This window comes from Hipposideros armiger, unplaced genomic scaffold (genome assembly GCF_001890085.2).
Source record: "Hipposideros armiger isolate ML-2016 unplaced genomic scaffold, ASM189008v1 scaffold_319, whole genome shotgun sequence".
NCBI classification, from domain to species: domain Eukaryota; kingdom Metazoa; phylum Chordata; class Mammalia; order Chiroptera; family Hipposideridae; genus Hipposideros; species Hipposideros armiger.
In genome coordinates this window covers 506,250-522,645 of record NW_017731669.1, presented here as the reverse complement: position 1 = coordinate 522,645, position 16,396 = coordinate 506,250, and the positions used below count along the sequence as shown (strand labels likewise).

Here is a 16,396-nt window from a genome sequence, read left to right as displayed (position 1 = left end):
CTCACATTTTTATTACATTTCTACTGTTATATTTTTAATTCCCAAGGGTTCTTTTCTGTTCTCTCCCTTTTTATCGCTTTCTGTTCTTGTTTTGTGGATGCAGTGAGCTCTCTTATCAATCCGGCAATATTAATGCAAATTTGGGGAAGTTGTCTTCGCCCTGCTCAGTCTTGGATTTGTTCAAGTTGATTTTTTTCCAGTTGCTCGTTTTTTCCAATTGCTCCCTCTTTTATGATAGAGATTTTCCTCAGGGGTCATCCTTGGATGTCTGCCATTCAAGAGTACAGACTGAGAAGCCAACTGGAAGCTGGGTGTCTGGATGGGGCTTTCTCATCTGTTTTGTTATGGATTGCTCTGTGGGACTATTTCATTGGTGGAATAGGGCTTTCCTCTTGAGCAGGGTCATTTTCCTAATAAGCTTTTTCAGCCTGCTGCCAAGAGGGTAAAGGCTGGCTGCCAGACTTCTGGGAGCCAACTGGAAAAGCAGGCTGGATGGCAAGGATCTCTGTACTCAGAATAAATATGATCACTCGGTCCTCCTCAATCCTTCCCTGCCCTCCCCAGGACAGAGATCAGCTCCAGAGAATAAAAGCCCAGCCCCAAAGCCACTGCATCTCCAAGGCCCCTGAGCATTGCTTCCTAATATCTCATAAATGTGGCCATTTCTCTCCATATTGACCACCATCATCCAGTGCAAGCTGCCAGCATCTCTGACCTAGAATCCTGACACAACTACCTATGTCTTGCCCCCTCCTGTCGCTGCTGCATCCATGAACGAGTGAGGGTGGCTCTTTTATGTCACTTCACTACTTAAAAACCCTTCTGTGACTCCCCATGCCTTCAAACTCAGCACCTCTGCTGGCACTCAAGGCCTCCACAGTCTGGCTTCTTACCTTTGCAGCCTCTGCAAGGCCACACACCTCTGTTATAGCTCCTGGTGCTTCACGCAGCCCAATTTTCACCTCCTCCTGAAAGTCTCCCCAGGTCCTAGCACCTGTCACACCATCTGAGATGACCTGCTCTTGCTTGGGTCCCCGAAGGGAAGGTCTGCACTTTCATATTGGCACTGGGTGCTGCTGAGCTTGAGCCCAACACCTGGTGCCCAAGAGGTGCTGAACTGAACTGAGCCATGGATGTCACTGTCACTGGCACCTCTGGAGAGCTCTGCTCTGGGAGCTGACTGCCAGGGAAGGGCCCCAAGTCTGCCACTGGGTCAATGAGCTCAGGCTCTGTCAGCAGTGAGTTTCTCCTCACTCCTGGACCTGCAAGGCACACAGAAGGAGGGGCTACCTCCTGGTATTCAGGGTGCTGAGCACTACCCCCAAACCACCCTGTAGGGCTTCGGTGTGTGTCGCCTTTCCCAGAGAAGGGACTGATCAGCCCAGCTGCTTCCCCTACAACTCTTTGAAAGTTCATTTCCATAATGGCCATAATGCGGCATGAGCAGGGAGCAGGGAGCAGGTGCCCTCCCTGCTGCGTCTCTGGTGAAGAAAGATGCGAGTGGTAATGAGGAAGGCTGCCGGGTCAGTGCTGCTGTGTCCATTAAGCACTTGTCAGGAACCAGGCGCTGGATGCTCATCCGCCCACTTGGAGGAGGGTATTGCAATCTCCACTGGAGAGAGAAACATGGAAACTCCCTAAGTGCCTCGCTCAAGGTCACACAACCAGCAAGCGTGAAGGATTCAAATCCAGGACTCTCCAGGCCCAGCGGCACCATGCTGCCTCCCAGCACCAAGAAAAATAGTGACAGTCCTTCCTGCCTCTGTGGGTAATTTTGCTGTGTGCCTTTTGGGGGGCTCCTCAGCCTCTCTGTGCTGTCCCTGAGAGACATCCTGGAAAGCAGTGGAATAGGTGCCCTTGCAGGCAGTGTTTGTGGAGCTCTTGCTCTGGAGCTGAGGGATGAATAATGCAGAACACCCCCTTCTCAGGCTAATGGATTCCGGAATTCCTGGCATGGGTGGCGCAGGGAGATGGGGTGGGGCACTCTGCACTGGCATCCCCGCTGACCTTTAGGAAGGGTTGTGGGTTGCCTGGGTATAGCTCAGCAGCCCTCTCCTCTGGCTTGATTTTTCCAGTAACTGGTGCCCCTACCAGAAGTCCAGGCTGGTCACCTTCATAGCCGCTTGCAAAACAGAGAAATTCCTCGTCCACTTGCAGCAGCCATGTCTACAGGGGGCTTCGGACTGCCAGAACGTCAAAGTCATGTGAGTGGGGGCAGGGCGGGTAGGCCATCGGTCCAGTGCCTACACTGGCTCATCCTGGAGTCGCTGAGCTGGCCCTCTTCTTCCAGGTACCGCATGGCCCACAAGCCAGTGTACCAGGTCAAGCAGAAGGTGCTGGCCTCTGTGGCCTGGAGGTGCTGCCCGGGCTTTGCTGGCTCCGACTGCCAGCACCATGGTAGGGCTCCCTGTGGCCTCCTCCCCCCTCAACCTCTGACCCCAGAGGCCATGCACTTCTCTGACCTCTTGGGGTCCACATCTGATGCCTCCTTTCTGCAGATCCCACTGTGATCCCTGAGCCTACAGATCAAGGTGATGGCCTCCAGGAGCCTTGGGTTGGACAAGTTGGCTTTGAGCCTGGTATGTTGCTTTTCTAGAAGGCACAGGCAGGGCAGGCAGGCAGAAAGAACCCATGTGCCCAAGTCCTTTCTCCTCTGATAAGGTGGTGCCATTTCAGGAAAACTTTGCCCACAGAATCAGCAGAGGCCCCTCTGTGGCTCTGCATCACCCTACCCCACACCAAGGAGGCCAGGTTCACAGGACCCTCAGTGACCTGCCTGCTGGTGAAGCACACGCACCCTTTTCTTGACCCCATTTTCTGGGAAGGACAGTTTTATCTGGCACCTTCCTTGCCTCCTGAACTGCAAAAGCTCCCACGGCCTGGAAGAAGCCTTCCAATAGCCCTACCCCCCAACAGCCAGGAAGTCATGCTGTCTCTGTTCTTGAGTCAGCATAGGGGAACCACCAAGAGACCCCATTTGTGGGGCCTTTCAAGGCTGGGCCAAGGTTGGGATGGCGAATGAGTTTTATCATGTGGTGAACTGCTGTCCATTGACTGTCTAGAATGATGTTGAGAGGCCACGCCCTTGTGACTGAGGAGGGAAGTGTGTCATGATTGATTAGTCATGTCTGCTGTGGCCATGGGTGGCAGGGTGAGGACTTATTTACCATGTATTTGCCCTTCTGGGGCTAAAAACTTCTAAGCTCCTGCTCAGAGGACATCAGCATACACCTCTCTCTCTCTCTGCTCTCAACCCTGAAATCTTCTCTGTACCTTATGATCTGCCCAGGCCTGTGGAGTTAGCCCTCAACATTTATTTCTCATGTATCTTTAGACCACCAGGTTGCAGAGACCAGCAACCTCGTGGTGCAGCAGGAACACCTACTGGGAGATCTCCAGAATGACATTCACCACATGGCAGACAGCCTCCCAGGCCTGGCAAGCAACCTCACAGCTGCAATGACTGAGGCAAATCAGACAGAGCCTGGTGAGTGGCAGGCTCCATGGGCTGAGGAAGAACCTGATCACATCCAAGGGGGTGAGTGGGAGGGGAGGCAGGAAGGCCCCAACCTCAGAGGACCCCCTTATATAGGCCCTGCCTGGGGAGAGGGGGAGGTGTCTGCTCCAGCAGGGCTTGGTTAAACTGTGCATCTGTTGCAGAGTTTCCTGCCAGATCCTTGGAGCAAGTGCTACATTTCAACCCCATTTGGAGTAGCTTAAACCAAAGCCTGCACAGCCTCTCCCAGGCCATCAGAAACCTATCTCTTGGGGTGGAGACCAACCGACAGGCCATCAAGATGGTTCAAGAGAGTGCCGTGCCCAGGGCTGATGTCCAGGAACTTGGTGCCAAATTTGAGACCAAGGTCCAGGAGAACGCCCAGAAGATAGGTCAGCTGCAGCAGGACATGGAGGACCGCCTGCATGCCCAGCACCTCTCCCTGCACCAATCCTTCTCTGAGGTCCAGGCCGATGTGGACACCAAGTTGAAGAGGATCCTTAAGGCCCAGGAGCATCTGGGTTCCAATAACAGCCTGATGGCTGCAGCGGCAGGAGCTGCGGCGAGGCCGGAGCCAGAGAGCCTGCAGGCCAGGCTGAACCAGCTGCAGAAGAACCTCTCGGCTCTGCATCTGGCCACCAGTCGAAGGGAAGAGGAGTTACAGAGCACCCTGGCAGACATGAGGGCAACTCTGGCCCGGCATGTGGATGAGATCAGGGAGCTGTATTCGGAATCTGATGAGACCTTTGATCAGATCAGCAAGGTGGAGCGGCAGGTGGAGGAGCTGCAGGTAAACCACACGGCACTGCGCGAGCTGCGTGTCATCCTGATGGAGAAGTCGCTGATCATGGAGGAGAACAAGGAGGAGATTGAGCGGCAGCTCCTGGAGCTCAACCTCACCCTCCAGCACCTGCAGGGTGGCCACGCTGACCTCATCAAGTATGTCAAGGATTGCAACTGCCAGAAGCTTTACTTCGACCTGGATGTCATCCGAGACGGCCAGAGGGACACCACGCGCGCCCTGGAGGAGACCCAGGTAAACCTGGACGAGCAGTACCAGCGTGAGGGCTCCTCCCTGCAGGCCCTAAACAGCACGGTGGCCACCCTGTCGCTGGCGGTGGATGCACAGCAGGCGGAAGGCGAGCGGGCGCGCGTCGACAGAGCGCGGCTCCGGAGCCAGCTCCAGGCTCTGGGTGGCGAGGCAGTGGTGTTGAGGGCCGCCGAGGGCGAGCTCCGCCGTGAGGTCAGCCAACTGCACAGCTCCTTCGCGGCCCTGCTGGAGGACGCGCTGCGGCACGAGGCCGTGCTGGCCGCCCTCTTTGGTGAGGAGGTGATGGAGGAGATGTCCGAGGAGGCACCAGGCCCGCTGCCCCTGCGCTATGAACAGATCCGCACAGGCCTGCAGGAGGCAGCCAGCGGGCTGCATGAACAGGCACTTGGCTGGGCCGCGTTGGCCGCCAGGGTGACAGCTCTGGAGCAGGCGGCAGCGGGTGATGGGCAGGGCCCCGAGCGCCTGGAGCTCAGTCACGATGCGGCGCCAGAGGAGGCCGGTGAGATGGACCCGGCGCGGCTGGCACAGGAGCTCCAGCGCTTGGGCTCCGACATCAAGCGTCTGGGGCAGTGCTGTGAGACTTCCTGGGCCGCCTCCCTCAACAGCTCCCTGGAGGACCTCCACGGAGCGCTCTCTATCACCCAGCGCGGCCTGGAGCAGCACCTGCAGCTCTTCCACAGCCTCTTTGGGAACTTCCAAGGGCTTGTGGCAGCCAACGTCAGCCTGGACCTGGGGAAACTGCAGGCCGTGCTGAGCAGGAAAGGGAAGAAGCAGCACAAAGATCTGGAAGCTCCCCGGAGACGGGACAAGAAGCAAGTGGAGCCTTTGGCAGATGCCCATGTCAAAGTGCCAGTGCTGGGTGCCCTGGGAGCAGAGCTCCACAAGGCGGGTGAGTTCCCTGTCCAGGGAGACTGGTTGAGTCTAGGAGGGCAGGGCTGTCTGCAAGCAGCTCTTCTGCCTCACAGGTGGCCGGATGAAGAGCAGGAGGGTAGTCATGACTACGCAGGGCTGGCCTTGCCCTTGCTCCACCTTCCATTCAGGGCAAGGGGCCTCTTAAGCCCCCTGGAGTATAAAGAGGTAGAAATCACAAAAGCCAGGCCTCAGTGAGCAGTCCGAGCCCCTCCATGGAAACCTGAGGCTCATATACACGCGGCTGGCTGCTTGCCACGCTAACTGTATAGCAGGGAGGGGATGCCTCCTTTTCTCCCATGCCACACCTCAAATCCCTCCACCTCAGCTCTCCACTCATCCCACTTCGCACCCCCATTCGTCTTTAACCCGTGACAATACCCCACAAGAGGAATCCTGAAAGGAGCTCCTTCTGCTAACAGTTGGTCCATCTTTCTGCCTTGCACCAGGTCCCCTGCAATGCTCTTCTTGGGCTTTGCCATGTTGAATCATCACAGCAGCTCAGCGATGCATTATCACCACCATCTTACCTGAAACTGAGACTGCATCAGGGGAAGCATCCTGCTCACACAGCTAGTGAGAGGCACAGAGGAGCCCCGAGCCCATTCCAGCTGTCTAAGGTGTCGGCTCTTCCCCTGGGAAAGGCCCTCGATGGCTGGTCCCTGCAGGGCCCTGGGACCTGGGCCTAGAAAGCTGGTTGTGGGGCTGAAGCGATGTGCAGCCAGCCTTTCCACCTCCTCCCCGAGTGTGGCCCTGGGAAGGGGCCTACTAGGCTCTGCTTCAAGTGACTTTCCCCTGCCGGAGGCTGGCCTTGGAGTTATGGCCACCTCCTCGACATGGAGCTAGATACAAGGCCACCATGTGGGCTGTCTGTACCCTGCTGTAGCCTGGCATGTGGGACATCCTTACCCAAGCCGGCCCTGCTCCCACTAACCCTCTATTATGGCCCCAGATGTCTGTGTCTCCCTGGGGGCAGTGAACAGAACACAGGCGCTAGTACCACTTGTCCCAGTTTCTCCCTCTGTAAAATGGAAGAATCACACCTACATCAAAGGGTTGTTATGAAGATGAACAGATGCATTTACCAAATACCTAGCACAATGTTTAACATTTGGTAGAAACCAGTTAATGTTTTCTCATTTCCCCAGCATTTTCAGTGCTGAGGTTGAGTCCACTAACCCTTCCATCTTTTTTCCACCTGGGAGTGGTGGAAGGACCCAATTTGCCTGATGGTTTAGGAATCTGAGTTTGCCACTACAATATTTTATTTCAAAAAAAATTTTTTCTTAAAATAAAGAACCCCCCTTATCTGTCTTGCAGGCAGGCTTGAATTTGTGCCCTGCACGGAAGTCCATTCTCAGTTTGCCTGTTAGCAAATAAGGAAGCACAACTCTTCCTCCTGAGAGCACGTTGGGCCCACGGGCCGGGTGGGGGCTCCCTCTAAAGTTCAAGCGCAAAACACCATCAGGCTGGCTCAAACCAGTGCAGGAGGGACAAAGCACTGGAAGAGGGCGCTCCTAGGCGGGCCTTCCTTAGGTGGGGCGAGCGCCCCACCTCCTGGATCCTGGGGGAACTGCAGGGCCAGCAGCGGGACTTTGAATATGACACAATCTTACACAAATGGGAACACTATTCTGAACTTTAATTCTCAGAAAATCTTCCAGAACTAGAGAAGAGCAAAATTTTGTTATCCACAAGGCTATTGCTGGACTGGGAGCCAAATAGCTGGGGCTCTAGTTCTGGGACGTAAGTCACTAACAGCTATGCAAATTGTTCTTCCTCTGGGCCTCGGTATCATCTCCTGAGAAATGGGGAGCTTCTTCTCAACAGAGAGACAGAAACAGAGGGAGGGAGAGGGGGAGAGAAGGAGAGTGCACACGTGTACCCATGTGTTGAGCACTCTAGAAGCATGACCCCATCAGTGCCAAGGCCTTTGTTGTGGCTGGAACCCCAGTGGGACTTGGCCAGGCAGCCCAGCTGTTCCTTCCTCACTGTGCCTTCACCCTCTACACAGAGGACTCCACTGGCTCCATACCTGTGTTCTCGTTGTTACTATCTGCCTAAGGCTGACTAAAGTGCTTCTTCAAGTGGGAAGAGCGTCAGAACTAAGGGCATCCAAGGACAGCTCCCAGTTTGGTAGTTTATCAGTGTCATCTGGAGCAAGCTTTCTCTTTCTGGGCCTGTTTCCCCATCTGTAATCCCAGGGCTCTGTGCAACGTTTTAAAAACATTAAGATGACCAGCTTGAAAGGCTTTTGTTCCCTGGTCCCACCTGCTATTTCCTTGTCTCTCTAAGGTCCTGTGCCAAACATCCAGTAGGAGCCACTCATCACTTCCTTAGTTATCACAGTGTTAGCATTGTCACCTTGAGGATAGGTGTGTTTTCTCTCTTTTCCTTGGGTATCTCAAGATCCCTAGCAGGCGGCAGTAGTATGGGAGTCAGAGACCTTGGTTCCTGTGCCAACCTGCCATTGACAAGCCACGGAGCCTTGGACCAGTTAAGAAGTGGTCCAAGAAACTTCAAGACTCAAAGTTTCCTCAGTCAGGGCTACTTATGTCTCAAAGATGTTGGGAGGAAAAGGGATCAAACAAGAAAAGTGCTTTTAAAAAACGTACACCATTGTCACCCCAATAAATTTTAATAAAAAAAAGCAAAAAACGTATACCAGTAGAGACAACAGACTTGTATTTTCCTTTCTCCCAACTAGTGAAATACTAAGAATTGGCCAGTTAGTTCCCAATGTGAGATACATTGCTATTGGGAATAAGTAGGTTATCTAGCAATAATGACTTATTTTTCATGTTAATAAGGTGAGGAAGGCAGGTCTCAGGGTTTAACTTCCCATCCCAGGGAGTGAGGAACTGAGCCACTGAGCACTTTCCTCCTGTGTTCCAGGTTCCCCTGTGGCCTTCTATGCCAGCTTTTCAGAAGGGATGTCTGCCCTGCAGACAGTGAAGTTCAACACTACGTACATCAACACTGGCAGCAGCTACTTCCCTGAACATGGCTACTTCCGAGCCCCTGAGCGTGGGATCTACTTATTTGCAGTGAGCATTGAATTTGGCCCAGGGCCAGGCACCGGGCAGCTGGTGTTTGGAGGTCACCATCGGACCCCTGTCTGTACCACTGAGGAGCAGAGGGGTGGAAGCACGACAACCACCTTTGCTATGGCTGAGCTGCAAAAGGGTGAGCGAGTGTGGTTTGAGTTAACCCAAGGATCAGTAATAAAGAGAAGCCCGTCAGGGACTGCATTTGGGGGCTTCCTGATGTTCAAGACCTGAACACTGGGCCCAGCTCTGACCAGACGATGTGGACTTGCCCAGATCTCCTTGGCCTGGGGCTCTGGCCAGGGTTGGTCTGGAGACCACTGGTTGGTCTAGCTCTTCTCTGGAGACCTTCTGCATACAATGGGCCTCCCTCTAGATGCGCTGGATTTGGGTATTTCTTAACGATGAGGGCTGGAATGCTCTGGGCAGGACCTGGTTCGGACAAGCAGGCACCGTGATGTGGTGTGCCTTCTGGGCAGCATGGCTTGGCTTCCACCATTTACCACACCCGCTGTTCTCCAGCTTCTCTGGTTTTCCTTCTCCTGTGGTTGGCAACTTCTGTACACTAAACCTTTCTCCCACTTCCTCGTCTCCCTAATTTTATGCTAGAAAATCATTCTTTCCCAGAAAGAATATGTTTAAAATAGAGGTGACATTTTGGACAATATTGGAAACCAGTCTCCAACCACTCTAGGGCAGTAGGTCAAAACCAACCTATTTGGTTTTGGAGACAAGGGCCTGGTTGAGTGAAAGGGAAACACAATTAGTATCTTTTCCTTAGTTTCAGTCCTTCCTTGAATTTACCTGTCACTTTCATTTCACTTCCTTTTCTCCCTGCCTCATACAGGATAAAGGCCAAGACATGCCAAATATGAACTGAAATGTGTATAGCTTTCACCTTTTTACTTCCTCCAATAGCTTATGACCACCCTAATTTTTATCAGCATCTCTACCGGGAAGAGAGCTGAGGACGAAGTGAAAACAGACTGTAAAAATCGCCCTCTATTTCATTACCTTTGGAATAAAGCAATGTCCTTCAAATCTCTGCCTGTTTTACATATGGAGGGCAAAAAGATTTGGTAAAGTAGGCAGAAATGTGGGACAAAATGAAACTATTCGGGATAAATGTGACTTTCATTATTCCAGGCCATATTTACTTCACAGTTTCAGCGAATTCTACATTAAAACAATCAGGGGCCTCTGTAGTAAGCATTGGCATTAATATCAGATTAGACATACAGCTCAGAGTTGCAATTATTCCTGCAACACCAATATATGGTTTTCAAAAAACTACAGATTGCTGAGAAAAGAGGCCTGAGAAAGCAGTCATCTAGTTGTCAGGAAATGTTTGTATTTTGGCAGTAGGTATTCAATATTTGTTGCATATACTCTTCTCCATAAGAAAATCAGATTGTGCTGGGTAATAAAAAGGACAGGCGTTAGTTGTAAGGATTAACACGGTTCTAGCCCTTCTCATATTTTCTAGGGGTCATTCATTCAAATAATTGTCCTTCAGAATTTATTTACGATGGAGTTTGGTGTGCTCAATGTGCTAAATCCTCAATGTTAAAAGAACAGTATGCCAGGCTACTCTGCCACTGACAGTTTGACACTGGGCTAAATCACGGCTTTTTGTGAACATTTTTCCATCTGTAGTATAAGGTAGTTAGTCTAATAGCTCTCATTAAGTATTTTGTATTTTATTATCTTGACTACAGGTTCAGCTCTCACCTACCTGCTCTTCCCTCTGGCCAGGGCCTCTTAACCAGTGCAGCTCTTAGCTGCCAAGACCAATCCTGACCCAAGGCATGGTGTATGTGGGCCACTCCAGACCAAAGATCAGAAAGCCAGTACCAGGTCACCCTTGCTGCTCAGAAGACCAAGCCATGTCTGCTTTCTGCCCAATATTGCTATTATTGGTCAGGCCGTGCTGATGACTAAGTGGAAACATTAGGGTAATGAAGTCTTATCATTTAAGATTTTCACTTGGAATTTATTGCACATAATAAGCAGAGCAAATTGGTCTCCTCCAGAAAGGGCACACATCCTCCAACCCTCATATGGCAGATGCTCTTCGAGAGAAGGGTTATACAGAGAAGTACTAACTGGTAAACTCTGTTAGCAGCATGGGTGAGTCACTCCAGAAAAGTTAATGGGATGAGAACTACAGAAACAATGGTTCTTTTAGGTAGGGTGCTTTGCATGCAAATTTCACAAAATCTTAATATCAAGTGCAAATTTTCTGTTTTAACACTGCTATTATTAGGACTCCAGATCAGCATGAAATCTAAAGTTCAATTGATATATTTCTTATCTCCACTAAGGCATCTAAAACTTGTGGGTGGAGTCTTTTTCACTGCCTTCCAAGTCAATGCCCTGTTACTTCTGGTCAATGTTAAAATACCCTTCATTTGTCGCATCCTAAACAAGACATCTTACTGAGTACACAGTAATATCATACCTCCCCAAACCTGATGGAAAAAAAAATCAAATACCAATGAAAAACAAGAAGGGGTACCATAAGCAGATCAGGAAATTTTAGTAGTTCCTAAAAAGTAGGAAGTAGAAGGGATCAAGTATAAAATGAAATAGCAATAGGAAATCATAATCCAAAACATTTGAGTCTGTTAGAGAGATGGGGGTGATTTCAGAGGAGCCCCAAACTCAAACTCAGCCCCTCACACACTTGGCGGGGGGAGGAGAAATGATCAGTGGTAAACAGATAGTTAAAGCAGCGGGCAGTCAGTGCCGCCATCCTTGCCTGTACTAAGCAGCCAGCAGCAGTAGCCTCGGCCTCACATTAGAGCAGTGCAGGTCATCCTGAGCGCCAGTCGGGGTAGCTCCTGACCCTCTTCAGGCAGGGAGCTCCTACACCCAGACACGTGTAACCTTACTGCAATCGAGACCCAAGAGACTCAATCCAGAGGCGTGTCTCCACAAACTACAACATAATGTCAAAATAACTCCCAACCTTTATTTCAGAAACACCATGAAGGGGATAGATATGGTTTATAAAAAATGTTTCTTAGAGCTCTCCTCTCCTCCCCTGAAGCTCCTCTAGTATCCCATCATTTTTATCTGGAAAACATCAAAAACTTGTCTTGTACCTCTAGTCTGAGCATCCTCCTCCCACCCTCCTCCATCAAGAAGCTCCCCCAAACCTGGCCTGATAATGGCAAAATTCTGGCGGGGGGAGGGGGGAGAAGGGGGGCGCGGAAGGAGGTAAATAAATGGAGTGGGGAAAGCCTGAACCTTCGAGTAGTTGAGAGGAAATGTTGCTCCAACCAGCAGCTATTATCCCATTATTGCCTAATAAAAACAGGAAGCTGAGGAACATGGAACTGAGATGAGGATTCACTAATACAAAGATGAGCAACTAGCCCCAAATTGCCAAACATTTGTGGAAAACTAGCATCATGAACAAGAAGATCCGAAACTCAACAAACACAAGATTTTGGGGTAAATCTCTAAAAAAATACAGAAAATTATAAACATACATCTTGATTACTTGCCAAGATCCTGGTCTGTAAATATCATCTCCTTTAAAATGAAAAACAGTGCTTTGGAGAAATGGCTGACTGGGGCAAGGAAAGTACCAGAGGAGCCTGGAGCATCTTAATGTGCCCGGAAGGAAGAAGTGTTTTAACAATGGTGGGCTCATGTCAAAAGAACTCAGGAGCCAGTCTGAACTCCCAGTAGGCAAGTCTGGGTCAATTTGGACATCAAAACAATGAACTAATAAAGATGATAACCCATTGACTAAAATAAGAATCCACAAGTCTATAGTGATAAGGGGACATACACCATGGCCTCCTGATGGGAGGCCCTGAGGACACAAACATCTCGTCCACAATTTCACTGGCCTTTATTCTAGAAAATGTTGGTATCACAAAAGACAAGAGCTGAACTGTTTCAGAATGACGGTGAGTAAGGAGACATGACAACTGAATACAAGATCCCAGACAGATTCTGAACCAGGAAAATGTGCTCTCGAGGACTTTTGTTAAAACCCCTGGCAAAACCTGAATACACCTGCAGATTATAGTTTTGCTGATAATTGTAATGGTATCAAGGTTAACGTTCCTGATTTTGATAATTGTACATAATTGATTATATAATAGAACATACCTGAAGTATTTAGGGATAAAGGGCATAATAAGCTCTGCAATTTACTCTAAGTAGTTCAGAAAACAGTATGGGTATATATGTGTGTGTACACGAATTCCAAGATGAGCCTTTGTAATTCTATACACAAACAGAATGAAAAAGCAATTGTGGCAAAATGTAAGTTTATGAATCTGGTTAAATGGCATTTTTTTGTACTACTTTTGCAACTTTTCTGGAAATTGGAAGTTATTTCAAAATAAAGTTAAAATAAAGTTTGGTCATTGAAATAAAAAAAAAAACCTCAGTAGGTGGGCTGGAAAGCGGAAGGTAAGATGTAACATAAGAATCATGTTAGCAAATTTGGAAGAAACATCCGGGAGGTCTAGTATTTGTCTAATAGTAGTTTAGAACAGACAAGTAAAAGAAGGGAGGAAATAATGGAAGAAAAGTTCCCAGATCCAAGCAAAGATAAAAAGACCCAATTAGTACTGAGTAACAGAATCTAGACATGCAAATTTAAACTTGAAAATATCAAAAAGAAAATTTTATGTTTCTTGAAGGAAAAATTAAGTTAAACTACAAAGAACTGAATTAGACCCATCCCACTTCTCACTGGCAATAAGGAATGCTGGAAGATCACTGAGTGCTATTTTCAGAGTTAGATTCTATCTCCAGCGAAAATACTAGCAAAGTATGAGGACAGAATCAAATACAAATTGCTTTTTAAGTGATTGAAATGCCTCCCACAACAGCATTCGTCTTTTCTGTCACGGCCTTTCAATTCTTTTTTTTAATGTTTTCAACAACACTGGCTTGGACTTTAGTATAGCGGAATAACAGAGAAAAAGCAACAGATGTGTTTCAGCAACCGGAGTCACCACCTGATTCTAACTTTGCTTTAAAAAATGGCTCCGTCCAAAACAAACAAAAAGAAACCCCAAGTTCTTTCTTCCTCTAGCTTGGAAATATTTTCAGTATAAGCATTGCATATTGACTTTTAAATATTGGTAATATTTCAGGTTCCCTGTACAAAATTTAGGACATGAGTAGTGAGGTGGATGTAGGGAGCATTGGGGCACCTGGAATCCCTTGAATTTCATTACGAGCATACGTCGGACACTCACAGTGAAAGTAACTGGAGAAAGACCAGGAAGATAAAGTTCAGAGGAATAGGTAGGCCACATATTCCAATGAAAAATGAGAAAAATGATTCCTATTTTAAAGGGTGATGATTATGGATTAACCTTTCAGCCAAAGTCTCCGCTTCTATTTGAACTACTTTTTGTTATTTCCTGTGCACCTGAATTGTTTCTTCTTCCAGATTCCCAGCCTCAGGATGACTTGCCCATTTCTGCTCATAACGGAGCTCACAGTATTGAACTCCCATGACTAGAACAGTGCCACTGCCATTAGGTGGCCTCTGCCTACACTACTGGCTGGCCACCTTCCGTGACCCATGTCCACCTAGTCAAGGGCTGAAGCAAGTCTTCACAGGAATCTGCATCTAACTTCATAAAGTGTGAAGTGCCAGAAATGGTCCATACACTAGCAACAGGCAGATAAATATTTCTCCAAGTGAACAAAGATTTAATGGCTGAATTAGCATCTGCTTGAAAATTACTGACAAGGATTAGACTATTCTGAAAGAACTGTACCCTCATTTCTTAATGTCTACTCTATTAATATTACTAGTAATATTAAAGAAACCTTGAAAACAGTTCCTCTTCCAACTGATGAGTGAGAGTAACAGATTATGCTGACAAGGTAAAATGAATGTATCCAGTTTTTGGGTTAGCCTTTTATATTCTATACATGGAAGGAAAGTTTGCAAGAATTTAATAAGCCCAGGAAACCTGATTCTTCATCAAGCTGCATGAGAGTGTATGCTATTATCTTAAGAGACCATCGAGGTCCAGTCAAGATGACAGAATAGGTCAACATTGTGCTTACCTCCTGTGATAACCACATCACAATTACAACTAAACCACAGAACTGCCTGAAGTCTAGCTGACCAAAGCCCTACAGCTACGGACAGACAGAAGCAGCCACCCTGAGGCTGGTAGGAGGGACGGAGACGTGGAATGAGCTGGTCCCACACCTGAGTGTGAACATTGAAGACTGGGAGGGGTATCTCAGCTGCAGAGGTACGCCCTGGGAGGAGTGAGGGGTCCCAGACCCACACCAGGTTTCAGTGCCAGGGGAAGTACTCATAATTTCTGGCTGTGAAAACCAGCAGATTGTGACTGGGTGAGGCAGCTTGAGTTCCAGGCATTCCTCTTAAAGAGCCTTGTGCATGGACTTATTCGCTGATGGACTCACTCGCTTTGTGTTGCAGTGCTGGGGCAGCAGCTTGAACGGTACCAGGGACATAAGGGGAGGAACTGAATTGTCTGGCTTCAGGGCAAGGGCTGGAGGGGCAGCTTTCTCATGGATGGAGGAGCTGGTGGAAGCCACTGGGTCTTTGTTGAGTCCACCCCCTCCAAGTGTACAGATGCAGGCAGATGACCTAGCTGAATTTCCGTCAATCTGGCCAACACCATTCATTCGCAGATTCCCAGAGACCCTGCCCCACCCAAGTTTTGGGCACACCCAAGCCATTTCCAGTGGCTTTTCCATATAAATGGCCTGCCCTGGCTTATGCTGCAGACTTTCCTAAAATCTCTCCAAGGTTCACAAAACCCAAACAAGCAGCATCTGGTTTTGGCATGTCCCACAACTCTGGCTGAACAGCCTTAGGTCCAGCACTAGAGACAGCGGGCCTTGGTTTGTGGCTTGGCCTCATGAGGCACCTCCAGGCCCAGCACGGGCAGCGGCCATCTGCAGATTGCTTTGTGGCTCATGCCAGGTGGCCCTGAGCAAGGCACAGGCTGCGGTGGGACTTGGCCTGTGCTGGGTCCCCTTCCAGGAGGCCCTGAGATTGGCATGCCAGGTGACCAGCTTCGGACCCAGCTGGAGTATCACCCAGATGCCTCCAAGGGCACACTGGGCAGGCACCAGAGCCTGCTAAAGCAAATCCTGTTGCATAGGGTCAGCCACTGCACAATAGCTGCTCCACTGTAGTCACAGCCAGACCTCACAACCAATCACTTGGAGGATCAATCCCTCCCATTGATATGCAAACAGCAATCAAGGCTCAATTACAATGGAAGGGCACACACAACCCATATAAGGGACACACCTGGAGTACTCAGCTCGGGTGACGAGAAGACTTCCACTGAGCCCCATAGCACACCTACTACATAAGGCCACTCTACTAAGTCTGGGAGACATAGCAACCCTACCTAATATATAGAAATAAACACAGGGAGGGAGCCAAAATGGGGAGATAAAGAAACATGTCCCAAATAAAAGAACAGAACAAAGCTCCAGAAAAAGAACTAAACAAAATGGAGACAAGCAGTTTATCAGATGCAGAGTTCCAAATACTGGTTATAAGGATGCTCAGTGATCTCAGGGAGAACTTCAACAAAGAGATAGGAAACACGAAAAGAAGATAGAAAACATGAAAAGAACCAGTCAGAAATAAAGCATACAATAACTGAAATGAAGAATACATTAGAGGGAATCAACAGATTAGATGAAGCAGAGAACTGAATCAGCAATTTAGAAGGTAGCAGAAAACAGCTAATCAGAACAGCAAAAAGAAAAAAGAATCCAAAGAAATGAGGATAGCTTAAGGAGTCTCTGGGACAACATCAAGTGTACCAATATTCATATCATAGGGGTACCAGAAGGAAGAGTGAGAGAGCAAAGAATTAAAAAGCTATTTGAGGGCCGGCCGAGTGG

At 48.9% G+C, this 16,396-nt stretch overlaps 1 protein-coding gene across 3 annotated transcripts in view; it reads left to right on the top strand.

Annotated features, from left to right (window-relative positions):
* MMRN2 (multimerin 2) overlaps window positions 1-12,891 on the top strand; it is a 19,008-nt gene extending 6,117 nt beyond the window's left edge. The window contains exons 2-8 of one of the 3 annotated variants that reach the window (XR_002126015.1): window positions 2,076-2,204; window positions 2,291-2,397; window positions 2,499-2,579; window positions 3,335-3,487; window positions 3,661-5,436; window positions 5,906-6,076; window positions 8,352-8,439. Coding sequence is in view for 2 of the 3 variants with exons in the window: in XM_019660510.1 (XP_019516055.1) it covers window positions 2,076-2,204; window positions 2,291-2,397; window positions 2,499-2,579; window positions 3,335-3,487; window positions 3,661-5,436; window positions 8,352-8,737 (2,632 nt within the window). In the remaining variant the exon portion in view is untranslated. Of the gene's footprint in view, window positions 1-2,075; window positions 2,205-2,290; window positions 2,398-2,498; window positions 2,580-3,334; window positions 3,488-3,660; window positions 5,437-5,905; window positions 6,077-8,351 lie in introns of all 3 variants that reach the window. The other 2 variants (XM_019660510.1, XM_019660511.1) reach the window with 2 other exon arrangements.
* Window positions 12,892-16,396: the final 3,505 nt, after the last annotated feature.